The sequence below is a fragment of the Pleurodeles waltl genome, chromosome 5 (assembly GCF_031143425.1).
Source record: "Pleurodeles waltl isolate 20211129_DDA chromosome 5, aPleWal1.hap1.20221129, whole genome shotgun sequence".
NCBI lineage: Eukaryota > Metazoa > Chordata > Amphibia > Caudata > Salamandridae > Pleurodeles > Pleurodeles waltl.
In genome coordinates this window covers 194306222-194321805 of record NC_090444.1, presented here as the reverse complement: position 1 = coordinate 194321805, position 15584 = coordinate 194306222, and the positions used below count along the sequence as shown (strand labels likewise).

Here is a 15584-nt window from a genome sequence, read left to right as displayed (position 1 = left end):
GTCACCATGTGCGCAAACTAAAGATGGGAGAGATGGGCATTATAATAGTGAAAATTGACTTTAGGAGTTTTTTTACTGCCAGGACATGTAAAACATAAATAAACGTGTAATACTTTTTAAATACAATACACCCTGCCCATTGTGCCTTTAAAGGCCTAACTTAAGGATGACATAAGTATTAAAAAGGACGATTTAGGCCTACCAAAAGGTTTGTTCTGCCAGGTTGAAATGGCAGTTTAATACTGCACAAAAGGCTATAGTGGCAAGACCGAAATATGTTTTAGAAGGTTCACTGCAGTTGGTGTCCCAGGAAGTGCTGCTGTCCACTAGCAGCATTTAATTTACAGGCTCTGGGTACACGTAGTGCCATTTACTATGGACTTACAAGTAAGGCTCCCGGGTTCCTGTTTTTACAGATTTATACAGATGAATACAGACAGAAACCAAACCATTTTCTTGTGCATATTTATTTATTTATTTATATAAATAAAAACATATAGAAAATAACAAGCAGATTTTATTCTCAGTGATGGTGTGAAAGAGAGGCCAAGGGATTTGGGAGGTTCGTGCCAGTGGGAGGAATAATGACATTTCAATAAATAAACAACTTTCTTCTTGCCAGTAATATCTAGACATGTGTTAAGGTATGTGTGTTAAAAAGAAAGGAGCTTGAGAAATGTGTCAGTGGAGTTGAAAACATCCCATAGAAACGGTTAACTGCTGGTTACAGGCTTCTCAAAACAACTGCTCAGGGGGTTGAGGTTTTGCTGCAGTGACCTGTGTGTAACCTACATGTACATGGCTACTAATGCAGTAAATAGCTTTGCTAGATATGCAAAATGTGTCTATGCTCTCCAACCTATTTTGATTTTATATTAAATATCTGTTGTTACATGCGTTTAACACCAACAAACATAGTGACAGTGTACATGTGTGCTCCTCAGAATCTCCAAACATATAAAGAGTGTACACCATTTGTTTGTATGAGAACCATCAAGGCTCCTTGCATCTTAATGAAAGTTAGCATATGTTCATTTTCTCTTGAATAAATGTGGAAAAATATCAATTGCAGCTTCTTCTTCCCTCTACATGAACATATAAATGCGGATACATACTCATAAATTAATAAAATTAAATATGGATAGATACAGATGGAAATGTTAAAAAAAACAAATACCATAAAAATGGGGGCCCTCCTTATAAGTAAATGAAATGTACCAATCATTTTTGTGCCAACTTGACCATGTTTTTGGGAAAGAGCACACATACTTTACCACTGGTTAGCAGGGAAAAAAAGTGCACCGAGCCCTAATGCCAACAAAATGGGTTCAGCAACAGAAGGCAAAAATCTGGGGGAGGCCCTTAAAAAAAGGGCCAGATCCAAAAGTATCTCTTACAATTAGTTCTCCCACACATCTGCATGAAATTGCCTCTTTATTACTACAGGCTGAACATCCCCTCTGTTGTCTAAAGCTTATCCCTAATTTCATTGAGCCAGCTTGTAGGGGCTTCCGGATAACTATATCTCCAATCATTTAACATATAAATAATTTAACATATATTTACAAACTATTACAAGAAGAATGGAGACACCAGTTGCAAGCAGTTCCTATATTCAACACTGATTAAGAACACATGCATTCTTGTACTTGTAAAGCACACTGACCACAGAAAGATACCTTGGAGTTACAGATTTGAAGACAGGAAACCCCACTTAGAGCATGCTGGAAGTAAGTACTGGTGAGCCAAGGGGCAGAAAAAAAATCAGGTCTTCAAAGGTTTCCTGAAGTTGGGAAGGCGATTAGTTATATAGTTGCAGTGGCATCCTATTCTAGAACTTTGCTGCTGTGGTTGAAAATGCTCTGCATCAGACAGTGACTAAGAATATATAACTTAGTAATTACCTTTGCCATTGACGTCCCATTTTGTTTGGCTTTTTCTCATCACTAAGTTTATTGATGCTATAGCTGTGCATTTAGCACCATACAGGTATTGGCTAGTGTGCTTGAAAATCTGTGTTTCCAAGCTGAAACTAGCACAATTAACATATTCTCTTCTTTCTGACTCATTTTGAAAGGTGGCATCTCTGATCTAAAGGTCAGGATATTCTTGACTCAAGCATCTTGCAAGACCATAATTTCAACTGGAATGAAGGGTTTATTGTGAAGGGAGTCATTTTGGGGAACCAGCTGCTTGGGGTTGATGTAATGTTTTAATATATTATGCAACAGAATTAGTTTGAATTGGGCTATATGGTCACCACTGAAGTGCTGTGCTTTATGCCAGTTTGTCAGAATGTGACAATCTCATATTTTGTTCCTGGGCCACCGACACTCACCAGACTTGAAGACTTGTCTGGTGAGTATTGGCAGCCCAAGAGCCAACTGCAGTCACAGCCTGGGTCTCTGCCTGCCAGTGGACTTTGAGTTGAGTCCCTAAATCCATCAACAGTGGGTATGTACATTCGTGGTTCCTTTCTTCACTTCTCAGGATAATCAGTTGTACTGAGGCTGCCAGAGCCGAGGACTACTTGAGTCTGACAACTATGAACAGCCCAGGAGTGAAGCACAGTCACAGCCCTGGTCTCTACATGTGGACGAGCCTCGAGTTGAGGCCCTAAACCTTAAAATAACAGGTATGGACAATCCTTTCTTTATTTCCTAGGATCAATGGTTCTACTAGAAGTGTCGGATTCAAGGACTCCTCAAGTCTGGCAAGTATCTGCAGCCCATGAGCCAAGCTCGGTCACAGCCCTGGTCTCGGTCTCCCACTGAGCCTCAAGTCGAGGTCCTAAACCAGACAATAGTGGGTACGGACAACAGTGGATCCTTTCTTCATTTCTTAGGACCATTGATTGTACTTTTACTGTTTTTGCTTTATTTTTAGATTTTACGTATCATGCTAGCAGAGTGATGTTTTCACAGTCCTTTCAAATGTTACAACACCTGACAAAGGTTTTACCACAGAAGAAATATTTTGACCACCCAATCTGTTTGGGGTTGAAGCCCTTACTCTCTTTTTTTGACATTTTAATTCTATCCTTTGGGGATATTAAAATGCTGGAGTTTCACCAAGACATAATTTTAATTCACATTACTTTCTCCTCAGCATTAGGGGTTCAAGACTCACTCCAACAGAAGCAACCAGCAGGGTCCAGGACAGGTCCAGCTGGACCAGTCAGTAGTGTTCTGGAGAGGGTACCCGGGGTGCTACATTTATGCCCGACGCAAGCCTGTAGGTGGGGGTGACACCTGGCCCCTCCCTAACCAATAGAGTAAAAGTACCCAATGGTAGTCTTACCAGCTTCTCCAACAGTTCATGTGTGCCCTACTGAAAACAGTCCCACAATGCACCTCTCTGCCCAAATCGAGACAGCAGAACCTTTTTCTAATGTGCAGAGCTCCTGTGCCCACTGCATCGGGGACCAAGGAGATGGGCAACCCCTAATCTGTGGCCACTTCAAGCCAATTCTGAGGACAGCTCTTTATCCACTGGGATTGGTGCTTAGCTGACTAGAGAGTCAAAGGAGGAGATAGGTGTAAGTGTTAGCTACATTTGCCTGTGACAGAGTAGTCCTCTTTGAAATTAATTAGGTTCCTGGGCGTAGCACAATTGGTCATCCTGCCAAAGGAATAGAAAATCTACCTACACCCAAGGCATTTTTCTCAACTCTTGGAGCAAGTTACCTCCTCATAAAGGGCTATTCAATCCCTGGGTGACAGTTGGAGACTCAGGCATGTGGTTTCTAGAGGCTTTAGGGAGGGAAAAGGCATTTTTCTAAAAGTACCTTTTCTAAAAATATTATTGGAAATACAACTTTACTAATGAATTGCACTTGAAAGAATATTTTTAAAAAGTCCAAAATGAACTTTGTGATTTTAGAAGGACCAAGGCATTCAAATGGGTCAAAATGAACCTAACCCACCATTGTTAGCTGAAAGGTTGCTTCCTTCAGGTGACACATGCAGAATTCCTAGAAGTTGTTAAATATGAATTAGGTTACCTCAGCAATTTTGAACATCATATTAAACTAAAAGATGGTGTGATGCTAGTGGCACAAGGTGCAACCTGTTATCATTTATTAACAAAAAGGTTTGAAGCACAATTAAATAAGTTGCTAGAACAAGGAGTTATTGAAAAGAATTGATGAATAGAGTTGTTGGCTCCTTTGTGCTAGCATGTAAGGTAGGAGGAGAAGCTACAAGGTAGGAGGAGAAGTTATATACGTGTATTGATCTAAGAAACCTGAATTCCCACATATGGATAGAATGCCACCCTCTACACAACAGCTCTAAAATGCTCAGCACCACTGGCAAAGCAGAATGCTTTAGTGGGATTTACTTATCTTCTCCTTATTATCAAGCAGGTTTACACCCGGACACCTGACCTTTCACATCCTTTATCATCCCTTAGAAGCTTGTTGGTTCTGCAGTGCTATATGGCTGGCCTCTAATGAGGTTGGAAGATACAGGCCTGGGACAAATCCCAAACTGGAGTAGGGTCAGTAACACATTATCTAGAGACAGTGTACCTCCACTTGCAACAGAAAAGAAGAAGCTCAAATCCTTACTTGGACATGCTGAGTGCGGTTTTAAATTTGCCAGTGGGTTCAGTGGCATAGTAGAAACCTGAAGGGCTTAAACATATATACACTTTTCAATCACTGTTTGAAAGGGAGTTAAGTGAGTGCTAAACTAGCCTTTGGTTGGCTAGTGAATAGAATGGTAAAGATGGTTAACATTAATCAATTGACAGAAAGTTATAAGGGTGTAAATAGATTTGTCAAAGTAATGAAAAATATATGGAAGTTGGAAATAGAAAAATATGCAGAATGGACAGAATACTGTTGGCAGTGGAAATATGAGCCAACAAACATCCATGCCTGCGGACTCCAGATGATCACAGAGTCCAACCAAGAACCCATACCAGAGGCAAACCTTCTATTATGCCAAAAAGGTTATTTCAGGAATTCTTATCTCTTTTGTTTTTGCTCTATATTAAGAAGTGATAACCTTCTGAGATATCATTGAGATGGAATCGGTTTAATTGCCTATGGTAAAGCTCCTTCAGGGAGATAAGTGTTGTAATCTATTGTTTATAGCATGTGCCTATCTGCTTCTTTTTCCCATACTCTAGTCTAGAGTTTTCCATTTCCTGTTGTCTTTTTTGTTCACCTTTCCTCAAAATTGTAGATTGCCAAGTTCTGAGTGAAACATTCCATTGCTGGTAGCTGGCTGGTATCTGAGGACTAGTGAGTGATGATTATCACTGGTGACTTTAGGAAAGTGCCACTGTTGGCATGGTTACCCCTCAACACTTTATGCCTAGTGTTGATGCCAACTTTGACTGAAGGTGTGCTTGGACCCTCTAGCAGGCATTGCAGCCCTAAGGCAGTACGCACTATACCACAGGTGAGGGCACAGCTGCATGAGCAATATGCCCCTACAGTGCCTAAGTCCATTCTTAGACATTGTAAGTGCAGTGTAGCCATATTGAGTATATGGTCTGGGAGTTTGGAATTACGAACTCCACAGCTCCATAATGACTTCACTGAATACTGGGAAGTTCAATATCAAACTTATCAGCACAATAAATCCACACTGATGCCAGTATGGAATTTATTGAAAAATGCACACAGGGGGGAATCTTAGAGATGCCCCTTGTATGTTAGCCAAACTGCTAGTGTAGGACTGACTGGTCTGTGCCAACCTGCCAATTTCAGACAAGTTTCTGACTACATGGGGTGAGTGCTTTTGTGCACTCTGTGGTCAGAAACAAAGCCTGTCCTTGGTGAAGGTGTTTCACAACTTCCCACTACAGGGACTGTAACACCTGGAGGTGAGCCTCAAAGGCTCAGGCCTTGGATTACAGTGCCCCAGGGCACTCCAGATAGTGGAGCTTCCAGCGCAACCAGACAAAGCCCCACTTTTGGAATCAAGTCCGATGGGAAAAGTAGAGAAAGCATGGAGGAGTGACCACCCCAGCCAGGACCACCCCTAGGGTGTCCAGAGCTGAGGTGACCCCCTCCCTGCAGAATCCTCCATCTTGGTTTGGATGAAAGGGACCAGGACGATTAGGTTTGTGCCCCCCTACCCAAAGGGAGTGGGCACAAGGAGAGTGTACCCACCCTCAGGGACAGTAGCCATTGGCTATTGCCCTCTGACACCTAAAATGCCTCTAAGTCTAGGAATTTAGGGCTTCCCTAAATCCAGCTCACCAGATTCCGGGTGACCTGAAAAGAAGGACTGCTAAGCTGAAACTCCAGCAGAGAAAAAAGAAGACGACAACCGACTTGGCCCCAGCCCTACCGGTTTTTATCCTGCTTCAAAGAACCTGGAAAAAAGAACAGTGATGCATCCAGCGGGACCAGCGACCTCTGCCAAGCTCCAGAGGACTGCCTGCACCCAAAAGGACCAAGAACTCCCATGGACAGCGGCCCTCTCCAAGCAGAAACCAACATCTAATGACTCCGACCCCACTCCAAATGCATGAGTCCTAATAACTCTGCACCAAACACCCACAACCCTTGTCCAGGTGGTCCAACCAGCTAAAGAGGATCCCCAGGCAAATGTGATAAAGTGCCCACCCTAGATTGACCTCTCCACCCCTCCACAACGACGCCTGCAGAAGGTATCCCGAGGACCCCCCCTGACCACAAAGCTCCGTACAACGATATCTGACACCTAAAGACACACTGCACCCGCAGCCCCCTGGCCTTGGAGAAACCAACACCCGGTGCAGCAATGTTCAGCAGGTGGCCCTCCTCCCTGTCAAACCAGTGGTGTGCCTGAGACTCCCCACCCCCGGATCTCACCTGCAGTGGCTGAGTGCCCCCCCTGGGGCTCCCTCATAGATGAGCATTGGCAGCCAGATGTCTTGTTTGCACTCTGTACCCGGCCACCCCTGTGCCACTGAGGCTGTGTGTTTGGTGCCTACTTGTGCTCCTTCAATCTCCCCCTGATCTGCCCTCCAAGCCGTGGGTACTTACCTGTAGGCAGGCCTGAGTCTGAGTACCCCTTTTCTCCATAGGAGCCCACGTTAAATGTGTTCATCTTTGACCTCTGGACCTGGCCGGCCCTGTGTTCTTGGTGTGGGTTTTTGGGTTAATTTTAACCCCAAACGGTGGACTTCATAAAACCCAGAGACTCAAACAGTAAGAGGGTCATTCCGACCCTGGCGGTCCATGACCGCCAGGGCGGAGGGCAGCGGAAGCACCGCCAACAGGCTGGCGGTGCTTCCTGGGCTATTCTGACCGCGGCGGTAAAGCCGCGGTCAGAAAAGGGGAACCGCCGGTTTTCCCGCCGGTTTTCCCGCCGGTTTTCCCGCCGGTTTTCCCCTGGGCCAGGGAATCCTCCATGGCGGCGCTGCTTGCAGCGCCGCCATGGGGATTCCGACCCCCTTCCCGCCAGCCTGTTTCTGGCGGTCTTCACCGCCAGAACCAGGATGGCGGGAACGGTGTCGTGGGGCCCCTGGGGGCCCCTGCACTGCCCATGCCACTGGCATGGGCAGTGCAGGGGCCCCCTCACAGGGCCCCATACAGATTTTCACTGTCTGCTTAGCAGACAGTGAAAATCGCGACAGGTGCCACTGCACCCGTCGCACCCCTGCAACTCCGCCGGCTCCATTCGGAGCCAGCTTCCTCGTTGCAGGGGCTTTCCCGCTGGGCCGGCGGGTGGCCTTTTGGCGGTCGCACGCCGGCCCAGCGGGAAAGTTGGAATGGCCGCTGCGGTCTTTTGACCGCGGCGGTCATTCAGCGGTAACCGCATGGCGGGCGGCAACCGCCGCCCGCCGCGGTCAGAATGACCGCCTAAGTGTTGTACTTAACTGCAAATTGAACTAACATTTCTTCCCCCCTGCCCAGGAACTATTCTGAAAATTGCAGTCTCAATTTAAAACAGATAATTGCCAATATTTCAAAAACTGTATAACTTATTGATTTCAAACAAAGTACTGTTGATACATGTTTGAAATACAAATCTATTGAGGTACTTAACTGCAACTTGAATCTTGTGGTTCTAAAAAGAAATTAAGAAAATATATTTTTGCTATATAAAAAAAAGTGGTCTGGAATTAAGTCATTGAGTGTGTGCCTCTTTCATTGTCTGTGTGTGTACAACAAATGCTTTGCACTACCCTCTGATAAGCCTAATTGCTCGACCACACTACCACAAAAGAAAGCATTAGTATTATCAACTTCAGCCTCTGAGGAACCCAAGGACTCTGTACACACTATATATCATGTTAATATAGTATATGCAGAGCCAGCTTCCTACAGTGATGTTCACTTTGACAAAAAACCTTCTTGAAATCACTGCCTCTTGTCAGCTTATTTACCACCTACTGTTACAGCAGACATGATATCATGAGGGTAACTGTTAGTTAGTCATGAATGTATCTTGAAGCACAATATATGCGATTGCATTGGTTGAAAAAACATATCTTCACCTAGTAGGAAAAGTCTGAGAAACAGATGTCCCTTGCAAAACAAAATCAAAACACAATATGCTGCTGTCATAACAGAAATATATTAATAGTGTCCATTCTACTACATAATACCTCATCATAAATGCCTAGGTAATCCTCATGGACCAGTTACTGTAATTCGACGTGGTCAGTAACAAGTTTTACTGGCCCATGGTTGATAGGAGCACTACAAACCCAGTATGTTTCCCCCAGAGAATTCTGCAGCAGAAAATAACTGAAATCACTAAGTAAAATACTGAGAGTAAAATGAGAAATAATGAGGGCATAAAAATGATTGATTCCCCAGTAAATCTTCATTTCTTAGTCGACTGACAGTGTCAAATATGTAATACTCCTTAACTTCAGTCTCCAAAGTTGTTGATGTCCCAATATCAGTAAATCCAGCAGACAGAATTACAGGGTACTTCAATGAGAATGTCAAAACGAGGCAATTAGAGGTCTGAAATGGCTTGCAGCACTGCATAGCTTTTTTACATAACACATTCAATATTGGTTACTAACAGGTAAACAGCTAAATTAAATTCTGTGGTCCATGATGTTAAGAATTTACTCCTGTCACTTGCAGTTAAATCTCTGAAGAAATGGAAAATCTCAATTGCACACAGATCACATGTATTGTTAATGTACATAATCATATAGCTCGGTGAGGAGCAAGAAAAATCTGCCTCTTCTTTGGCTGTCCCAAATTCCAAAATATGTAGCACACAATTTTAATTGTGCTTTTAAATAGGCCCCCTATATGCATTAAAAATGTTTGTGCTTCTTCCAACTTTTAATATTTTAAATATTATATATCTGCACTTTGTCTTACTTACCTGCACAGCAATGTGAAGCCACTGTTCCATAACAATTCTCCCAAGCAACATAAATTGTATAGGAGACTGCAAGCCCTTTGCTGTGCTGTAATAAAACACAATTTCATTTTCAGAGATTGTGATTTTGAAGACGGGCCGCCCACCAACTTCTTTCTCCACAACACACCTATGAAAAATGAAACACAGTAGAAACAAATCAAAAGCTTGTGCAAATAAAAGATTGCAAAAACAGACCAAAAGAAAAAATATGACTGTGCTATACCATGTTTTTCAACTTTTTGATTTTACAAATATTTTTTCTCGTTTAACGTTCATTATCATATCGTAATCCCTTTTGAATCTCTTAGCTTTAGTTCATATTAGGAGCAAGAGACGAGTTAAGCTATTCTTCATGTTTAGTTTATTGGGGAAACATTGGTTCCATTGAGCAAACCAAATTTCCTCACATATGGTAGTGTTTACCCAAGGCATAGATAATACAACATGACCCATCTGTGGCTGTGAAATCTGGAGTAATTCTGATTAAACTGTTCAAGTCATCATAAGAGCTGAGGGGAGGGGGGCAGTGAACATAAGAGGTAAGCAAAGGGGGTAGCGGATATAAAAGTTGGAGGGCGGTGGTAGCGGAAGGGGAGAAGGAAATTGGGGGCCAGTGGCTTGGGTAATGGTGGGGAGGGGGCAGGATCAACCGGCACTCAGATGATGGTTATCAAAGGGGGTGGAAGTAAGGACAAGTGTGGGGAAATACTCTGCCCACCTAGGCCATAAACAGAGAAGGGGAGACTGATGCTGGGTGGTGGCAGCTCACCCTCGGCTCTGAGCAGCTCATTGCAAATGCAGAATTGTTTCTCACTGCTGCAAGTTGTGAATGAAATGGACCCACTTAAGGATGCTAGTGAGATTTCTCACAAATCTGCATGATTGCAAGTTGCCACCCCCATAGTTAATATGTTCGCCTTACCAGTCAAAGCATTGTCAGGGCTTACCTTTAATAAGATAAGAACATGTACTTCAAGACTAAGGCATTTATAGTTGAGAACTAAGTTGCAGGGTGTACATGCACAAATATAACAAGCAATTATTAATTAATGCAATCATACACGTTTATTACCTGAAAAAGTAACAGATGTGATGTAAACACTTAATAAGCAAAATACCTTCTCAATGTTAATACAGAATCTTAGAAATTCCATTATTGTAGCTGCAGTACTGTTACATTTTTGACAGAAAGCTATGCTACACCAATTAAGATAGCTAAGCAGCCAAAAGCCACTCAGCGCACTACTTTTGACTACACATGGAATATATCTCATCACACAACGTCAAAAAATATATAATTGAAATTGATTAGTAAAAGGCTGCACTGCATACACAATATTATGGGAAATGTAGCTCAATTGGTCAAAAAGGACAAAAGGATGCTCCTCAAAACTCAGGTTTGGAGAATAGTATGTTCAGTTTAGTACATGATGAATAGCGGTATTTCATCAGACAAATATATTTTATTATGTCTCATGTGTCAAAGCTCTTAAATAATAAGTGAAAAAGGTTTGAGACGACTACCATAAAGGTGCTCAATTTAAAGTCATGGAAAATCTAAATATAAATCAAATGGTCAGACTAGTGTGGAGTTTGTACAGTTTAGAAAGCAAAGGTTTTAAGGTTTTAAAGGTTCCAGGTACTGAAAGGCACACTCTTAGCATGGTGAGATGAGACATAATAGGACTGTATTAATAATGTTTTATTTATACAGACCAATAGCAATATAACAAAATATAATCTATCAAAAAGAAACATTTAAAAAACACATACTTTCATACATAATTATACATAGAAAATGTAAAACATATTGTGACATTTATGCAACAAGTACAACAAAAAAAAGAGTTCAACTGCTTGAAGCAGCTCCCTGCAAAGGATCATGAATATGTTGCAACTATAGAAACATTCTGTCCATGGCTTTCTTCTCCAGGAACCCAAATTAATACATTTTGGGTCAACTAATAAACAACACCATAAAATAAATTACATTTACACCGGTTTTTAAAAAAGGGAAAAACACTGAAGAGAAACATGTAAGTAGGAAACTCCATGTAATTTCAAAAGCTGCATTTTCTCTATTAATGCAAAACTAATGTCAGTGCAGGCTCACTTCAGCCTGACTGACTGAGGCCTAGTTATGCTCACATGCGCACATTTGTAAATAAGCAACTACTCTACACCACTTTATCAGTCATTCCCAGCTTCTACGTTTTAGTCTTCTCCAAAGCATCCATTTCATCATAGACACTGGCTTCGATGTCATCCATCTTTAAAATCTTTCCTGGTCTTCTTTTTCTCCAATTACAATTCAATCCCACCCCCCAAGACAAATAATTAAATCACTTCTAAAATATTAATATTAGAATTATACCTATTGTAGTTAATGTTAAAATTATTAATGATACTTTCTTTAGTAAGCCGCCACCCACATCACCAAGATATTCACCAATCTTTCTCTTACTGAACCATGAACCCACTGTTTCCCCCATGCATTTCAACATAGACTATAATTTTGATGTCATCAATTTTTTATTATTTTTGTGGACTTTTTCTTCTTTTCACAATTACAATTTAACACCACCCTTAAGACAAATAACTTCCAAAAATATTAATATTAAAATTAGACCTATTATGGTTAATGTAAAAATTATTAATGATGTTTTCTTTAGTAAGCCACCACCCACATCACCAAACCATTAACAATCATTCCAATTCACTTTCCAATCTTACCAAACCATGGAACCAATTTTTCTCACACACCAGTCTCTCCTATGTTTTAGCTTCACTCACAATATAAGTTATATTATTAATAGATTTATCAATTTCAAGACTGTTATCATGCACAAACATACAACACTGCTGGACCTTAATTACATGGAACACACCAACTTCTTTTGCCAAATAAATATCTAGAATTAATCTATTCTGTTTTATCATCCCATGACTAGTATCCATTTCATTATTCATTTTTAATTGATGCACCTGCAGTATTATTAGCTAAGCGATCTACCAAACTAGACAATTTTCTGGTCTTCGCATCATTCAGAACCACCCTAATGGGAGGAATCAAAACACATCCCTAGGCACTTGACCAAATCCACATTTCATCGTCTTAGAACTCACTTCATTCTTTCTTCATTATTTACATCATACACACAACTCCTCTCTTCTCATGTAAAATACTATGTTTAAGATGCACCCGTAGATTTTTAAAATTAGCTTCAGCTTCCTCTTTTAACTATATCTCCATTGATTCAGCAACATTCTTAACAATTCTCTCTCATTTTATTCCCTACACTCTATATCACGTAGTTTACACACATTCCTCTCATCAGTGGCAATAGGTTTGTAATTATAGAACACAATGAGTCTTTTACTTTTAGTAACACCTACGATTTGTATCAGTCTCATTAGTCTTAAAATTATAGAAGACAAAGGGCCTCTTACTTTTACTAATGCCTACATTTTCAATTTCAGACATCTTGCCTATAGTAAGAATGCTACTTCAAATTCTTCAAGAACAACGTGTCCTAGGAAAACAGATCTGTATACGTTGCAGGATATTCCATAGGAGAACAGATAATGTATAGCGGCAAAACATGCTGAAATAAGAGAGGGCGTGCAAGTTTAAAAATAGTACTTAGGTATGTTGATGGTTATTTTATTTTTCTCTTGCACATTTGCATAAATATTTTCTTCAAAGTTTCCATTAGCACTACCTCTATGATAAAATCTTCTTTCTCTAGTATTATCGTGCAAAATGTTGATGATTCAATACATTTCCAACAGGGCAATACATACACACTAAAATAGCAACCAATACTAATGAAATAAAAATCATAAATATTATTTATAAGCCAAGAAAAATCTATTTTTATATTTAGTCATCTTCTTTCTGCCAAAGCAGCTTCTCAGTAAAAGCTTAAACTTAAAAGCCATGTACACAATTTGAACAATTCTCCAACATTTCAGTTCAAAATGATTTCACACGTCTGGTAAAATAGTCCTTCAAAACGATGAATGTGAACAAAGCAAAAATAATGTGGACAAAATTCAAGTTCAAATATTCTGATTAAGCTACAATAAGAAAAATAGTAGTTCATTTAGCACTAAATTCTATTCAGATGTCAATAAAAAAATATGCAGATACATATGTATCTTGAACTTGATACGAAATTCGTACTGAATCAGTCTTCTTCAGATGCAAGCATTTAGTTACAGGCAGAATTCTAAAATGCCAGCATAGACCAAAAAAAAGAAATTGTAATTCTAACCTGTGAGAGTCATGCAGGCACACTTATGAAAAAAATAAAAATTAAACATTTCTCTTCTTAAAAACTCAAAAAATCAGTTCCATTCTTCCATCAGGAATGTATCAATTGTCAATAACCTTCTCTTTCCTTTCATTCCAAATCATGGAGGTTCTTCCAAAAGAAATCAATAGTCTTTCAGCACAAACTTTCTTTCTTCTGGGTCAGTCTTTATCAGATATGCCCATTCAGGAACTGTGTATTTCTGCCCTAGCACTCTTACTTTTCATTATCTTCTAACTTCAGACTTTAAGATATTTGTCATTCATATCTGTCACTCATTAAAACGGTTTTTGCTCCAATTTCTTTAAGACTGTCAGGTCTTTCTAATGTTCTTCTCTCACACCTTCAGAGCAATCATCTTGCACCAAGCTTTCATCTATACTCATATCTGCTCCACTTGACTCACTTTCATCTTCACTTGTTTCGCATAATTTGCAACTGGAAATCTTGGGTGATTCTAGAGTTTACATTTTTGAAGTTTGATTTTCCTGTCTTTGCATTTGTGGCTCTTCTTGATCAGCTTGATTTTCTACTTCTTGAACTCTTTGTTCTCCTCCCTCTGTATCCAGGTAGCAAACATGAGTTTGACCTTTCATCTTCAAGCTTCACTCCCATTGTGTGAGATGCGTGCATCCAATGAGACACACCTCCACATTTTACAGCAGTGTTCATCACCAAGATCACTTGATACAGGTGAGCTCCTAACACGTCTGCCTGTTATGCTTCTTCACAATAACCCAGTCACTAGGATCTAGATTATGGCACTTGTTGAAGGTGCAGTACATTTCACCAAATGATGGAAGGAATTTACCAAATCAACCAAACCTCTGCAGTTATCCAGTACCAGATCATCGGTAATATTAATGAGAGAAGCTAGAGGAATGGCAGGAATCCTCATGGCACTCCCCAGCAGCACCTCATGGGGAGTATATCCTGTGTTTTTATTGCATGTGCTTCTTATACTCAGTAGGGCTAAAGAAAGTGCATCTGGTCATTTCAGCGAAGTAGAGGCACAAGCTTTAGGCAATTATGCTTTCAGTGTGCTGCTGGCCCTCTCCACTACACCTGAAGCTTTTGGATGGCAACTACAATGGAATTTCTGGTTGATATTCAGTGCCATAAATAGGACACACATAATCTCATTTTTAAAATAAATTCCTCTATCTGATTTCAAATAGGATGGCGGCCGAATCTAGGAATCAATTACCCCATCAATGGCTTGACTAGAGTGAGTGCATTGTAATGCCTAATTGGGAACTCTTTGATCCATTTGCTAAATAAACCATCAAAATATACCAGAAACCATTACAGGTTGGCATCTCTTCAAAATCGACTTGTAATCTTGTGAAAACACCTTCTGATTTTCCCATGTGCTTCATGTTCACTTGTCTTTTTGCCAACATTTACCTGCTGACAGATGATACATTTCTGAAACAGATTTTCTAGAATCATCCTAAAATGAGTATTGAATCATTATTTATTTCAATTTGTCAGTCATGTCATCACGTCCTATATGTGTATGTCCATGCCTACATCTTTTCATCTGCAGTAGCACGGAATTAGGGATATCAACCTTCTTGTCTATCAATCAATCAATCAATCATTAAATTTATAAAGCGCGCTATGTACCCGTTAGGGTTTCAAGGCGCTGATGGGGGGGGGGGCAGCTGCTATTGGTCGAAGAGCCAGGTCTTGAGGAGTCTCCTGAAGGTGAGGAGGTCCTGGGTCTGGCGCAGGAGGGTCGGAAGGGAGTTCCAGGTCTTGGCGGCGAGGTAGGAGAAGGATCTGCCGCCGGAAGTCTTGCGTTGGAATCGGGGAACGATGGCGAGGTTGGCAGAGCGGAGTTGGCGGGAGGGCACGTAGAAGTTGAGTCTGTTGTTCAGGTAGGCGGGTCCGGCGTTGTGTAGTGCTTTGTGCGCGTGGGTGAGGA

General features: G+C 40.9%; 1 protein-coding gene across 1 annotated transcript in view; it reads right to left on the bottom strand.

Annotated features, from left to right (window-relative positions):
• The window catches only part of USH2A (usherin), a 3586186-nt gene that overhangs the window by 3500061 nt on the left and 70541 nt on the right, over window positions 1-15584 (bottom strand). The window contains exon 3 of the mRNA XM_069233891.1: window positions 9286-9465. Within this exon, the coding sequence (XP_069089992.1) occupies window positions 9286-9465 (180 nt within the window). The remainder of the gene's footprint in view (window positions 1-9285; window positions 9466-15584) is intronic.